The sequence below is a fragment of the Globicephala melas genome, chromosome 2, assembly GCF_963455315.2.
Source record: "Globicephala melas chromosome 2, mGloMel1.2, whole genome shotgun sequence".
In the NCBI taxonomy this organism is placed as follows: Eukaryota; Metazoa; Chordata; class Mammalia; order Artiodactyla; family Delphinidae; genus Globicephala; species Globicephala melas.
Window position 1 is genome coordinate 92,134,883 of NC_083315.2, and position 14,621 is coordinate 92,149,503.

The 14,621-nt window shown below is 36.9% G+C and overlaps 1 protein-coding gene across 1 annotated transcript in view; it reads right to left on the minus strand.

Annotated features, from left to right (window-relative positions):
* Positions 1–14,621, minus strand: part of MGA (MAX dimerization protein MGA) — a 99,860-nt gene that overhangs the window by 28,210 nt on the left and 57,029 nt on the right. Inside the window, exons 10-13 of the mRNA XM_060294439.2 lie at positions 4,474–4,700; positions 3,053–3,229; positions 2,369–2,441; positions 536–1,053 (exon numbers count right to left, since the gene is read on the minus strand). Coding sequence (XP_060150422.1) covers positions 536–1,053; positions 2,369–2,441; positions 3,053–3,229; positions 4,474–4,700 — 995 coding nt within the window. The remainder of the gene's footprint in view (positions 1–535; positions 1,054–2,368; positions 2,442–3,052; positions 3,230–4,473; positions 4,701–14,621) is intronic.

Here is a 14,621-nt window from a genome sequence, read left to right on the forward strand (position 1 = left end):
ATTTGCCCTACAACGATTAGACTGCAAAAACTCTATGAATCAAATAAACAAAAAATAAGTAAATTGTGGCTCATTTTTATATTTATGTATTTGAATAACACCATTCTAAATTTAAATTTTCTCCCAAGTTTCCAAACATACTGCCTATCTTAAAAGTCAGTTTCACCTTGTTTATTTTAAAAGCTGTCTGCTAATAATAATCCCAAGAACTAGACTGAATCCCTTACTCTCCTTGCTTGACTGTCAAAATATCACTGCAGCCCAGGTAATACAGTTTAAGAGCAACTTTCTAGGAAGACTAGAAAGAAAACTATAAGCCAATACAGTATTCTATCTTTCTGTTTGTAAATGTGCCAAAAATTCACCCTAGGTATGCATCTAACCTAGGCCTATTACAAAAAGAGGTAATGATTTTGTCACCCAGTTCCCAGGAAATGTGAAGATAAGTAATATAAGGCCCACAAAGGGTTCTGAAAAATCAAGGTGTTTCCTAAGTATAAAAAGGTGCTACATCCAGATTAAAGATAATTCTCACCTGGATAAGCCCAGATGTGCTTGAACTGGGTTTACGTTTATAGGCCACAAGCTTCCCTGCAGGAGAAAGCCCTGCATAAAAGGGCAGACCTTTGCCTCCATGTAATCTCTCCCTCACTGAATCCAGGGCATCTGTCTGCACGGGAGAGATATCATCCATTTTCCCAGGGGATAATGGACCGTCAGGAGTCTCTGATCCAGATTTCTCAGCCATATCATCTTGGTCTTGACATGATGGCATAGAGATTTTCACACGAGAAGAATAAACAGGAGGATTCTTTTCACCCCGGCTCTTTCGCTGAGAAGCCAACTCAATGATGAAGCTGCCCACCTTAAGTGACTGTGGCATGTTGCTATTGATGTGCTGCGATAAGATGCTCAAAATCTTGTTCCGATCCTCCTCCCAGTTGCAGTCTGAGATGATTTCTATCAGTTTGGTGGGACCGCCAGGTGACCTCTGATGCACATAGGAGGTAGAAGAGGATTCCCCTTCATTGCAGGAAGACTTCCAGCTCTTTTCTGATAAAGAATTGAAAGATATTTCTGTATCACAGAATTTTGTACTGAACTTTGAAAAATTTTTTATTTTTCCTGAGTTCTCAGAAACTGCCAGGGGCATAGAAATTCAACAGTTGCCCAGTGTCCCATTCCCAGGTACTTTCAGTGGTAATTTGACACTCATAATTTGGGAATTTTCCATGAAAAAAAAGATTCCAGATAATCAGACTATAAAATCTTCACTATTCTGCTCACTGGGCTCTCAATAAAAGGGAGTCCCTCTTAAGACTGCCCTAAAAAGCCATTAACTATTACCTAAGAAAGTATCACCTTGCAAACAAAGTATATAACCAAGGTTAGGCTTATTTGGGATAGTGTACTTGCTATCCATATGGGCAAAGCAAAGATACTTGCAAGATGCTTTGTAATATGTGATGGGTAAAGACAACCCTAAAGAACAGCAGCAAGAGAGATGGTGTTTGGTTTTTTAAAAAAAAAAAGTGAGCTCTATCTCTAGTTTCCACTGCAAATACTTCTGAATTACTTCTGTATCTCTAGATATGATTGCTCCACTTCTACATTTTATGCAAAACCACTCAAGTGTGCTTATATTCATGGCAACATATTAACTAAATGTATATTCACTAGCTAGATTTCTATAGCAGAATCTCCCAACCAATGTGCTATAGTTACAGATATGTCAGGATACAGATCCCCTCAGCCTTCAGGGTGGTCATGTTAATAGGTAGCTTCCTCCACTTGCCCCGGTGTGCTAACAACATTACCATTTTTTGTGTTTATCATGCCATTAAAAAAAAGTTAGGAGGCACTGCTGCTTCAATGTCTTAAGTTTTAAAGAGCAAAACCAAAAACAAATAGTTAACTCCCTAGACACTACCCTTCACCATAGTAATTCTGGCAGTAGCCTTTACTAGATAAATCAGCAATACTCCCTCCTTTCTCCCTCTGTATTTCTCCAACTGTGGCAACTATTGAGAACACCAGGGAAAATTTCAGTAGCTAATGATGCCAATATTGCTGAGGTTTTTATATAAAGAAGTTTAAAAACAAAAATCACTGACTTCATCCTAAATGTTTCTTGCAACAACATACCATATCAACATCAACAAACTGTACTTCTTAGAACAGGAGTGAGAAACACAGCAAATAATTGGAAAAAAAACTTATCTATCATCTCTATTTTTAGCAAAAACTAGAAACAGGGTAGGTAGACATGCTCTGGATTGGTAGCTTTGATTTCCCCCCATTATTAGTATAATCCACACCTACATAATATAAATACTATCAAATGATAAGACCTAGTTTTCATTCTGACCTTGTGATTTATCAGAATCGTCCTCCAGGTCACAAGTGATTGGTTTCAAGGGCTGCTGTTCAGAATCCGGCTCCTGACAAAGAGAGTAACACAGAAAATACTTCAATTCAACACATATTTAATATCAATAGAGACTAGGACATGAGAATTAAATTTCTCAAGGAAGCCTAAAACGGTAGAAAGATTAAAGTGCTCAAAGAACATCTTCACATCCACATGCACAGGTGCATTACTATCATATTATACAACCGTAAAAACAAGTAGTCTTGCTGTTTAATGTCCTTGACAGTGACTGAGTTACCAAGAAAGAATTAACAGTGCACTTCATAGTGTAATTCTAGTAAAGAAGGAAAAATATTTGATGTTTAATGAAACAAGTTTCAGTTATTTAGAAAATTCACCAATGTGGAAAGATGCAAATACTAATAATCACATTAATTAAAACCAAAAATGTTTAAACTTTTAAAAGTTACTCCAACATCAGAAAGAATACTTTTAATGACCTTAAGGGAATATTCTCTAGAATAGGCATGCAGAGAAACATATAAATTGATAGACACATTATGTAAACCTTCTCTGCCCGTTCAGAATTATTTCAAATTATTCCAATAGTAATGCAAATTCTAATACCAGCAACAGGGAATCGGAAGTTAAAAAGAAAAATCTACGCAATAAGTAATTCACCTTTACATTACAGTTCTCAGGACTAGAATGACATGAGCCCTGCTGCTGAAACGATGGTGATGGTGATGGTGATGGTTGTCTCTGTTCCTCTTGTTTTCGTTCATACACTCGAACTCGGGCACAAGTCATCATACTTTCAAAGTACAAGTAGACTGGATCCTTGTCTTCTTCCCGAATCTGTAAGTTTCATACAACAAAACATTCCAAACACTGGGGAAAAGTCTCTGGGACTCCCAAAGGAAAAGGATGTTTAATCTTTGCCTCTATTACAACACTTAAAAAATTTAATGCAAACTTTAAAGTTAAATAGTACAATTACAGTTTGTATGTGCTGAATCTTGGGGCAGTTAGAAAGGATCTGGTTCTCTTTCAAGAAAATTCAGCACACCAGAGCAGTGCTTCTCAAATTATCTGCAGTGAAGGATAAATTTCTTAATTACCTGTCACACACAGACTGAAACTTTTGTAAAATAAATTACCAGAAAAATAAAGGCCAGGTCTTTCAGTATTAGATTTAATAGATAAAAATTTCTCTATCAACTTGTAGCAAAAGTTTCTCAACATCTACTCTCATTTTCTATACTTATTTCATCACAGACTGATAACAAACAGTTATAGATCAGCACTGTACGAGACCACACTGAATAGCACTGCACTAAAAGATCTTCTTCAATTTAATGGACTGTAAAGACTGAAATGGATTTATTAATAATCAGATATGCTTAAGCTATTAACACAAGAGAAGCATCAGCTCTTTTACCTATCATCTTCATCTGGTCATGCAAACGTTATTTTAAATCTTGAACTTTACTGTATATAAAGAAATTTGCTTTAAAAAGATCACAGTAATTTTTTAAACCTTCTCCCTAATGCTTTTCTAATAACGTGTACTACATACATCTTAATCACTTAATATTCTATACTACAGGAATAAGAGTACCTTTTGCAAGTCACGTTTAAAAAAAAAAAAGGCCCATCTTTATATGATCCTTCTAAAGAGAGATTTGGCTATCTTTAAGAATTACAGTAATCCTGCACAGGTCCACTTACACACCTTTTCGTCAACAGTAAATACTACAGTACTACATGATCCTCGGTTGGCTGAATCCACACATGCAGAATTATGGACACAGAGGGTTAAATGTAACATTATATGCAGACTTTTGACTGCACAGAGGGTCCACACTCTTAACCCCTGTATTGCTCAAGGGTCAACCATACTACTATTCACTCTACTTTTAATGACATTTTTTAAAGTGCCATCAATTAAACTGACTAAATCAGAAAGGGAAATGGCTTGCAGACATATTACCTGAAAGCACCATGATTCACAGAATACAAACCAAAAATCTGGTTGAAACCCATCAACTTTACAAATGATTTTTGTAACTTTCAATAAAAGATGTTAACACCAAGCTTACCACAGGATTGGGTTTGGGAGTATATGCCCTTGCAGGTTTAATTCCAGTGAGCAGTTTGCCCTTTACAGTAGTAGATAAAACTTCTGGCTGAGGCAACAACAATGGTTTCATAGGCTCAATGACAGAAGGCGTTGGGATATAAACTGGCTCTGGATCTACTTCACCTTCTACTTTCACCCATAATGGGTAATGTCGAACAGGCTGTTCAGGCTCTGTTTCACATATAGCTTAACAAAAAGAAGGGTAAGATTGTTAGATGCCTTTGGCAACAAAAGTTCACTGCGGCATTGCCAAAACAAAATACGCTCCTCATAAAAAGCACCAACTCATTAAAATAATCAAACAGATGCCCCCTAAGAAAACCTTTAGTTGCCCTCATGCACCTTAATTCATTCATCTATTAACCAAATATTTGTTGAATACCTATTATAAATCAGATACTGTTTTAGACACTAGAGTGAAAACAGCTATGACTAAAACAAAGTTCTTGCCTTCACAGAGTTTATAACCCATAGGAGAAAACAAACTAATAAACATATAGTATCAAGTAAGAAGAGCACCGTTGAACAATATAGCTGGGTAAATAAAGGATGAAGAGTTAACAGGAGATGCTATTATATTTAACATGGTCAGAAGAGACTTCCTCTAGTATCTTGGAAAGGTAATCATTCTATACTACAGTTTTTAATTTTACAAATAACAAATATTTATTGAACCTTACTATGTACAGACTCTAAGCACTTCATATGTTTTAAATCATGTAACTGTAACAATTGTCCTTGAGGTATTATTATTCCCATTTTGCAGAAGCTGAGGTTCAGGCAAGTCCATCAGTAAGAGGCAAAAGCAGGATCAAACCCAGTCAATCTGGCTCCAGAGCTGTTACTGTTGCCTTCTGATGACAAATTGTATTCAAAAGTTAGCCTGAACTCAGCACAGGAGCAAAAATACATTTAATACAAAAGCAATGAAACCTGACTGAGATGAAATCATACTATCAACAAGTTCTACAGAAAGGAAAATATGCATTGATTATTTAACCAAATTAAATGGAGGATCTAGGTTAATAGGCTGCTGGCTTTATTCTTAAAGCAAACTGCCCAATCCCATCAAGAAGACAGAGAAGCAAACCTTGTTTTTTGAATTTCAATAGTCAGTGCTCTGAGAGGATGTAGCTGACTCTGAACCAAAGACCCAAAATCTACGCCTAAAGTCACATAAAATGTGACTACACAGCAACTGACACTTAATCAGACACTTAATCTTTTATAACAAAGCAGTATCCAAACCGCTACCTGATTTCATAAGAAGTACACCTGCTCTGAACATTAAGACCCAACTAGTAAAGAACAATTTTGCCCCAAAGTCTCCTAAGGCTAACATCATTCAGAGCATAACCACAAAATACTGAATAAAGGCTTAAAATAGGGAGGAAAAAACCTTCAGAGCTAGAATGTGATTGGGCCAATTAATTAGCTACTTAGCAGTCTCTGTTAACCAACTTTTATAACTTAGCTTATTTATCACATAATTCACAAAGGCTGGTTAAACCCTAGTATTCATTCATGTATCCAAATATTTAAATGTTCACTATGTATCAGACTTTGTAGATACAGTAATGAACAAAACTGACAAAAACCCCTGCCTTTATGGAGCTTACATTTAAATTGGAGGGAAGAGGGTAAGGCAGGCAATAAACAAGACAAATAATGAAAATATGTTGGATTTTGATAAGTGCTTACGAGAAAAAAACAAAGCAGAGAGAAGTAAACAGTATGTTTAGGGAGTATGTATTTTGAGGGGGAGTGTTGCAATTTTGAAAAGGGTAACCAGGGAGACTTCCCTGGCAGTCCAGTGATTAAGACTTTGCCTTCCAATGCAGGGGGTGCAGGTTCAACCCCTGGTCAGGGAACTATAATCCCACATGCCTCATGGCCAAAAAAACCCCCAAAACATAAAACAGAAGCAATACTGTAACAAATAAAGACTTAAAAAAAAAAAGGTCCACATCAAAAAAAAACTCTTAAAAGTAGTAATAACAATAATAAAAGGGTAACCAGGGATGACCTTACAATGAAGGTGGTGTATATAGAGCCTCTATCACTCATTTGGTTAAAGCTTTATTGTCTAGTTTTACAAATTATTTCACACACATATTAATTCTACTACAAAAATAAAAGCCTTCAGACAGGTCAAGTACTATTGTCTTACCTCCCTTAATCATGTTTCAACGATTTTCTAAGCCTCCATAAACTAATGATTATAATAAGTAAAGAACCCTTCTCATCTTTTTTTCTTTTGAAAATAATAACTCCTAAATATACAATACTTCAAAAGAAACCCTCTTAAAATGTCTGAAAACGTCCTAATTCCTCATAGAGAATCAAAGACAACTCTAAAATTTCAATTGTGGATAAGAGGGAAAATGGTGGTTCCAATAAATAGGAGAGTTCACAAAACCTACTGAATTGAGTTCTGTTTAGGACATGTAAGATGGGAGTGACAGCAACATAGCCAAGTAGGGTAAGCAATAAAAATTAGGACTGTCATTGGCAGAGACTACACCTGAAGCCATGAAAATGGACAGCTCCACACAAGGGCCAAAACAACAGTCCACTTCCTCACACTACATTAGCCCGCTGTCCACTTGATTCCTTTACACAGCCTGGAATACAAGATAGAGCACTTCTCTGCTCCCCTCACAATACACTAGAGATACTCGTACCCCTTCATCTGAAACCCAGATAAAGGGAGCTACTAGCAAAGGCAGGATAAGGGGAGAACCAGAGTAGCACATATTCACAGAAACCTGTTTCAAGAAAGAATTAATATCCCCTCATTTCTATTCAAATGCCTTCTAAAATACACTATCTTCCCGAGGTTCCCTAGCGTTATCACTCTGTCTTCTGAGTTCTCGATAAGACTTTTGTTCATGACACTTAAAACACATGGCACTTTTGTTATTGTGGCACTTAAAATTACCATAAATATATATCTACATGATTACCATATACCTGTTTCATCAAACTGACAGTAACCTTTTACAGATGGACTTAGAAACTAATTATCTATATCTTAACTCCTCTCACTCCTAGCAGTGCCCAACATACTTGCTCCATAAATGAAGTGTTAGACATGCAAGTCCGAGAAAACTGCTGTGCTAATAATCAGCATACTATATTCATCTCCCTCTTATTTTGAAGACATTTTCAACCTTTTTTTTTTTTTTTCTTTTTTCCTGTACGTGGGCCTCTCATTGTTGTGGCCTCTCCCGTTGTGGAGCACAGGCTCCAGACGCGCAGGCTCAGCAGCCATGGCTCATGGGCCTAGCCGCTCCAAGGCATGTGGGATCTTCCCGGACCGGGGCACGAACCCGTGTCCCCTGCATTGGCAGGTGGACTCTCAACCACTGCATCACCAGGGAAGCCCCATTTTCAACCTTTTTATTGTGAAATATAATACCCATAAAGTGCAGAAACAATGTATATACACCTTAATACATATTAACAAATATATTGTACAACCATGTAAACACTCTACAGATTAAGAAATGAAATACTGCCATAAACCCCAGAAGCCTTTGCATGCTTTTCTCAGTCATAATCCTTCCCACAAGGGACTCACTTAAATGACAGCCACCTCCCTGCTTTCCTTTTTTAACACCAAACATCACACCTAAACATCATAGCTTAATTTTGCCTGCTTTTGGACTATACTACAAAGCTATAGTAATCAAGACAGTATGGTACTGGCACAAAAACAGAAATATAGATCAATGGAACATGATAGAAAGCCCAGATATAAATTCACACACATATGGTCACCTTATTTTTGAAAAAGGAGGCAAAAATATACAATGGAGAAAAGCCTCTTCAATAAGTGGTGCTGGGAAAACTGGACAGCTACATGTAAAAGAATGAAATTAGAACACTCCCTAACACCATACACAAAAATAAACTCAAAATGGATTAAAGACCTAAATGTAAGGCCAGACACTATAAAACTCTCAGAGGAAAACATAGGTAGAACACTCTTATGACATAAATCACAGCAAGATCCTTTTTGACTCGCCTCCTAGAGAAATGGAAATAAAAACAAAAATAAACAGATGGGACCTAATGAAACTTAAAAGCTTTTGCACAGCAAAGGAAAACATAAACAAGATGAAAAGACAACCCTCAGAATGGGAGAAAATGTTTGCAAATAAAGCAACTGACTAAGGATTAATCTCCAAAATTTACAAGCAGCTCATGCAGCTCAATATCAAAAAAACAAACAACCCAATCCAAAAATGGGCAGAAGACCTAAATAGACATTTCTTCAAAGAAGACATACAGATTGCCAACAAACACATGAAAAGGATGCTCAACATCACTAATCATTAGAGAAATACAAATCAAAACTACAATGAGGTATCACCTCATACCAGTCAGACCGGCCATCATCAAAAAATCTACAAACAATAAATGCTGGAGAGGGTGTGGAGAAAAGGGAACCCTCTTGCACTGTTGGTGGGAATGTAAATTGATACAGCCACTATGGAAAACAGTATGGAGGTTCCTTAAAAAACTACAAATAGAACTACCATATGACCCAGCAATCCCACTACTGGGCATATACCCTGAGAAAACCATAATTCAAAAAGAGTCATGTACCACAATGTTCACTGCAGCTCTATTTACAATAGCCAGGACATGGAAGCAACCTAAGTGTCCATCAACAGGTGAATGAATAAAGAAGATGTGGCACATAATATACAATGGAATATTACTCAGCCATAAAAAGAAACGAAACTGAGTAATTTGTAGTGAGGTGGATGGACCTAGAGTCTGCCACACAGAGTGAAGTAAGTCAGAAAGAGAAAAATACTGTATGCTAACACATATATATGGAATCTAAAAAAAAAAAGGTTCTGAAGAACCTAGGAGCAGGACAGGAATAAAGATGCAGACGTAGAGAATGGACTTGAGGACACGGGGAGGGGGAAGGGTAAGCTGGGACGAAGTGAGAGAGTAGCATGGACATAAATACACTACCAAATGTAAAACAGATAGCTAGTGGGAAGCAGCCGCATAGCACAGGGAGATCAGCTCAGTGCTTTGTGAGCACCTAGAGGGATGGGATAGGGAGGGTGGGAGGGAGACGCAAGAGGGAGGAGATATGGGGATATATGTATATGTATAGCTGATTCACTTTGTTATAAAGCAGAAACTAATGCACCATTGTAAAGCAATTATACTCCAATAAAGATGTTAAAAAATATAATAATAATAATAATTTTGCCTACTTTTGAAACCTTTAAAGCATGATCACAGAGATGTGTTCTTTGCGTAGCTTTTTTTCTTCTCACACACATCTCTGTAAAATGCATCTACATGCTGCTGAACATAATTCATTTATATTTACTGTGGTATACTACTCCACTGATTATTCATACTATTATTTATTCATTCTACTGCTATTAGGTATCTGGGTTTGTTTTCAGATTTTAGTTACTCTGCGTCATGGTGCCATAAACATTGCTGTAGACCGCAGTTCTGCTGGTTACTTAGGAGTCAAACTGCTAGATCAAGGGCATGTGAATCACCAATTTCAGTAGGTACTGTCAAACTACTTTCCAAAGTGGTTATACCAATTTACATTCCCATTAGCAGTGCATGAGAGTTCCCATTTATCAAGAGTTGATATTATCAGAGGATTTTTGTTATAACCATTCTGGCAGGCATGTAGTGGAATCTTGCTGTGGATGTAGTTTGCATTTCCAATTATAAATGAGATGTTCAACATCCCTCCTGGCTATTTCTAGGTCCTTGCATTTTCATATAAATTTTGGAATCAGCTTTTCAAGCTTCACATAAAAAGCTGTCAAGATTTTGATTAGGATTGCAATGAAATTACAGATGAAAAAGAGAAGGAGCACCATTACAATATTCAATTTTGCTTGCTAACAGCTTTTTGGTTTTTTTGGTTTTTTGCTTTTTAATTTAAGAATGGATATTGAGAGGTTTCTGGGAAGATGGTGGAGTAGGCAGCACCGCATATATAACTCCAAATCTGAACAACAACTGTACTGACAGAATCTGTCTGATGTATTTTGAAACTGTGGAATCTGCTGAAGGCTTACAACTTCCAGGGGAAGACCTGGACAGTAAATTTTGTGTTCAATTTCAGCTCTTGGCACAATAGCAGCTACCCATTCTTCATCCCTCCTGTCACCTGGCAGGCAGCTGGGCATGTGTTCCTGGAGCAGCTTACACACAGTGGGAGCCAGGGTGAGCAGAAAGGACCTTGTCTTCCAAATATCAGGGATCTCGGTTCTGACTGCTGCTTCTGGCAACAGAGGTGCAGACAAAGAGGCAGGAAGCCACTGCTGCTGAAGCTCCTCACACTATTGCAAGGCGTTACCCCTTTGTCTTAAGTAACTTCCAGGGGATTTAAATGGACAGCACCCTTTTCTCCTCTTCATTTTTCACTTTTTCCCCTTTTTGGGAGCCAGACACTAAAGACTAGAACACTAAAAAAACAAAAAACAAAACAGAACAAAAAAACCAAAACCCTGCATGTATGAGGAAAATCAGAAAGTGACTATGCATGCCCAATGAAAGGCTCAGAAAAGACCTGAGAATACCTTAAGTTTACACCTCAGGCGGATCCTTGGCAAAAAGACAGCCTACAACAATCAAAAAAACAAATAACAAAACAAACAAACACAAAACCCTGAGGAAGGAGAATCTGATTTCCAGAGTTACCACATTATTAGACTCAAATGTCCAGTGTTCCACAAAACATCACAAGGCATACAAAGAAACAAGAAAGTATGGCCAATTCAAAGGAAAAAAATAAATCAACAAACTGTCCCTGAAATTTCAGACCTAATGACAGATATACCAAAGACTTTAAAAACAACTGTCTTAAAGATACTCAAAAAAATAAAGGAAGATGTCGAGAAAGTCAAGAAAACAATGTGTAAGTAAAATGGAAATACTGATAAAGAGACATAAAACCTGAAGGAAACCAAAAAGCAATCCTGGAGCTGGAAAGTACAGTAACTAAAATGAAAAATTAGCTAGAGGGATTCAAAGACAGATTTGAACAGGCAAAAGAAAGAATAAGTGAACTTGAAGATCGGACAATGCAAATCATGGAGTCTGAGGAACAGGAATAAAAGAGATTAAAGACAAGTGAACAGAGCCTAAGGACCTGTGTGATACCATCAAGTGGACCAATATAGGCATCACAGGCATTCCAGAGAGAGAAGAGAAAAAGAAATGGGCAGAGAGAACATCTGAAGAAATAACAGTTGAAAACTTTCAAACTTCAAGGAAAGACATGAATATAAACATCCAGAAAGCCCAACAAATTCCAAGATGAACTCACAGAGACCCACACTGAGACACATTATAATCAAACTTTCAAAAGAGAAAGACAAGCAGCAAGAGAGAAACGAATCATCACAAGGGATCCTCAATAGAAATATGAGCAGATTACTCATCTGAAACTTTGGAAGCCACCAAACAGTGAGCTGATCTATTCAAATTGCTAAAATCCTGTATGTGGCAAAACTGTTCTTCAATAGTGAGGGAGAAATTAAGAAATTCTCAGATAAACAAAAGCTGAGGTAGTTCATGACCATTAAACCTGCCTGCAAAAAATATTCAAGCGAGTTCTGCAAGGTGAAATGAAAGGACATTAGACAATAATTCAAACATATGGAAAAATAAAGATCTCACTACAGGTAAATACATGGGCAATTATAAAAGCCAGTATTATTATAACAATGGTTTGTAACTGCACTTTCCATTTTCTACAGGATTTGAGAGAGTAATACATTTAAAGGGAAAAAATCATTACTATGAAAGTTAGTATTACTGTATTTTTAGTTTATAACTCCAAATCTTGTTTTCTACATAATTTAAGAATTAAGGCACTGGGCTTCCCTGGTGGCGCAGTGGTTGAGAGTCCGCCTGCTGATGCAGGGGACACGGGTTCGTGCCCTGGTCCAGGAAGATCCCACATGCCGCTGAGCCTGCGCGTCCGGAGCCTGTTGCTCCGCAACGGGATAGGCCACAACAGTGAGAGGCCCGCGTATCGCAAAAAAAAAAAAAAAAAAAAAAAAAAAGAATTAAGGCACTTTAAAAAATTATTTATGTTTTTGAGCACACAATGTATAAATATGTAATACTGTGATATCAACAACCAAAAGGTATGGAAACATAGCTATAAAGGAGAAGAGTTTTTCTATGTTATTCAAGTTAAGTTGGTATAAATTCAAATTAGAATGTTATAACTTCAGGATGGTAAATGTAACCCCTATGGTAACCACAAAAAAATAGCTATAGAATACCCATAAAGGAAATAAGGAAAAAATTTAAACATTTCACAACAAAATATCAACTAAACACAAAATAATACAGTAATGCAGGAAATGAGGAACTAAAGAGTTTTAAGGCATATAGAAAACAAACAGCACAATGACAGAAGTCCCTCCTTATTATCAATAATTATTTTAAATGTAAATAGATTAAATTCTCCCATCAAAAGAAAGATTGGCAGAATTGATTAAAAAAACGCATGATCCAACTATACCCTCAAGTGTACAAGAGACTCACTTGAGAGCCAAAGATACAAACAGGTTGAAAGTGAAAGGATGGAAAATGATATTCCATCTAAGTAATAACTAAAAGAGAACAGGGATGGCTACACCAAGATCAGACAAAGTAAACATTAAATCAAAAAGGTTGCAAGAGACAAAGGACATTATATATTAATAAAAGGTTGAATCCATCCAGAAGAAACTATCACAAACATTTACACACCTAAAGACAGACCATCAAAATACGTGATGCAAAAACTAACAGAATTGTATCAGATGGCATCTTCTTCCTTCATAACGCTGTTTCGCCTACATTGAAAATCTGTAGTTTAGTGTAGCAACCTTCATTAATTATGTGAGATAGATCTGGATAACTTGCTGCAGTTTCTATATCAGCACTTGCTGCTTCTCCTTGCACTTTTATGTTATTGAGACAGCTTCTTTCCATAAACCTCAAGAACCAAGCACAGCACAGCTAGCTTCAAACTTTTCTTCTGCAGCTTCTTCACCTCTCTCAGCAGCCTTCATAGAATTGAAGAGAGTTAGGGCCTTGCTCTGGATTAGGCTTTGGCTTAAGGGAATGTTGTGACTGGTTTGATATTCTATTCAAACCACTTAAACTTTCTGAATGTCAGCAATAAGACTGTTTCGATTTCTTATTACTCATGTGTTCACTGGAGTAGCATTTTTAATTTCCTTCAAGAACTTTTCCTTTGCATTCACAACTTGGCTAACTGGTGCAAGAGGCCTAGCTTTCAGCCCATCTCAGCTTTTGACATGCCCTCATCACTAAGCTTAATCATTTCCAACTTTGATTTAAAATGAGAAATGTAAGACTCTTCCTTTCACCTGAAAACTTAGATGCCATTGTAGGGTTATTAATCGGCCTAATTTCAATATTGTTGTGTCTCAGAGAATAGGGAGGTCAAGGAGAGGGAGAGAGATGGGAAATAGCCAGTAGCTAGAGTAGTCAGAACACACACAACATTTATTAAATTTGCCATCTTATATTGGTGCAATTCCTAGAGCCTCAAAACAATTACATTAGTAACATCAGAGGTCACTGATCAAGGATCACCAAAACAAGTGTAATTATAATGAAAAAGTTTGAAATATTGTGAGAATTACCGAACTACAACACAAAGACATGAAGGGAGCATATGTTGCTGGAAAAAATGGTGCCAACAGACTTGCTGGACGCCAGATTGCCACAAACCTTCAATCTATAAAAACTGCAGTATCTGCAAAGCACAATAAAGCCAAGTGCAATAGAATGAGGTATGTGAATGCCTTTTTCTTTATCCCAATTACATCAGCTTTATAGTAAGTCTTAAAATCAGGTAGTGTAAGTCTATCAACTATGTTCTTTATCAAAGTTGTTTATTAAAGGACTATTCTAAGTCCTTTGTTTTCCATATAAATTTTAGAAACAACTCGCCAATTTCTACCAGAAGAAGCCTGTTGAGGTTTTGATTGGAACAGCATCAAATTTATAAATCAATCTGAGGACAACTGTATCTTACCAACAGAGTCCTCTGATGCATGAAAACTGTGT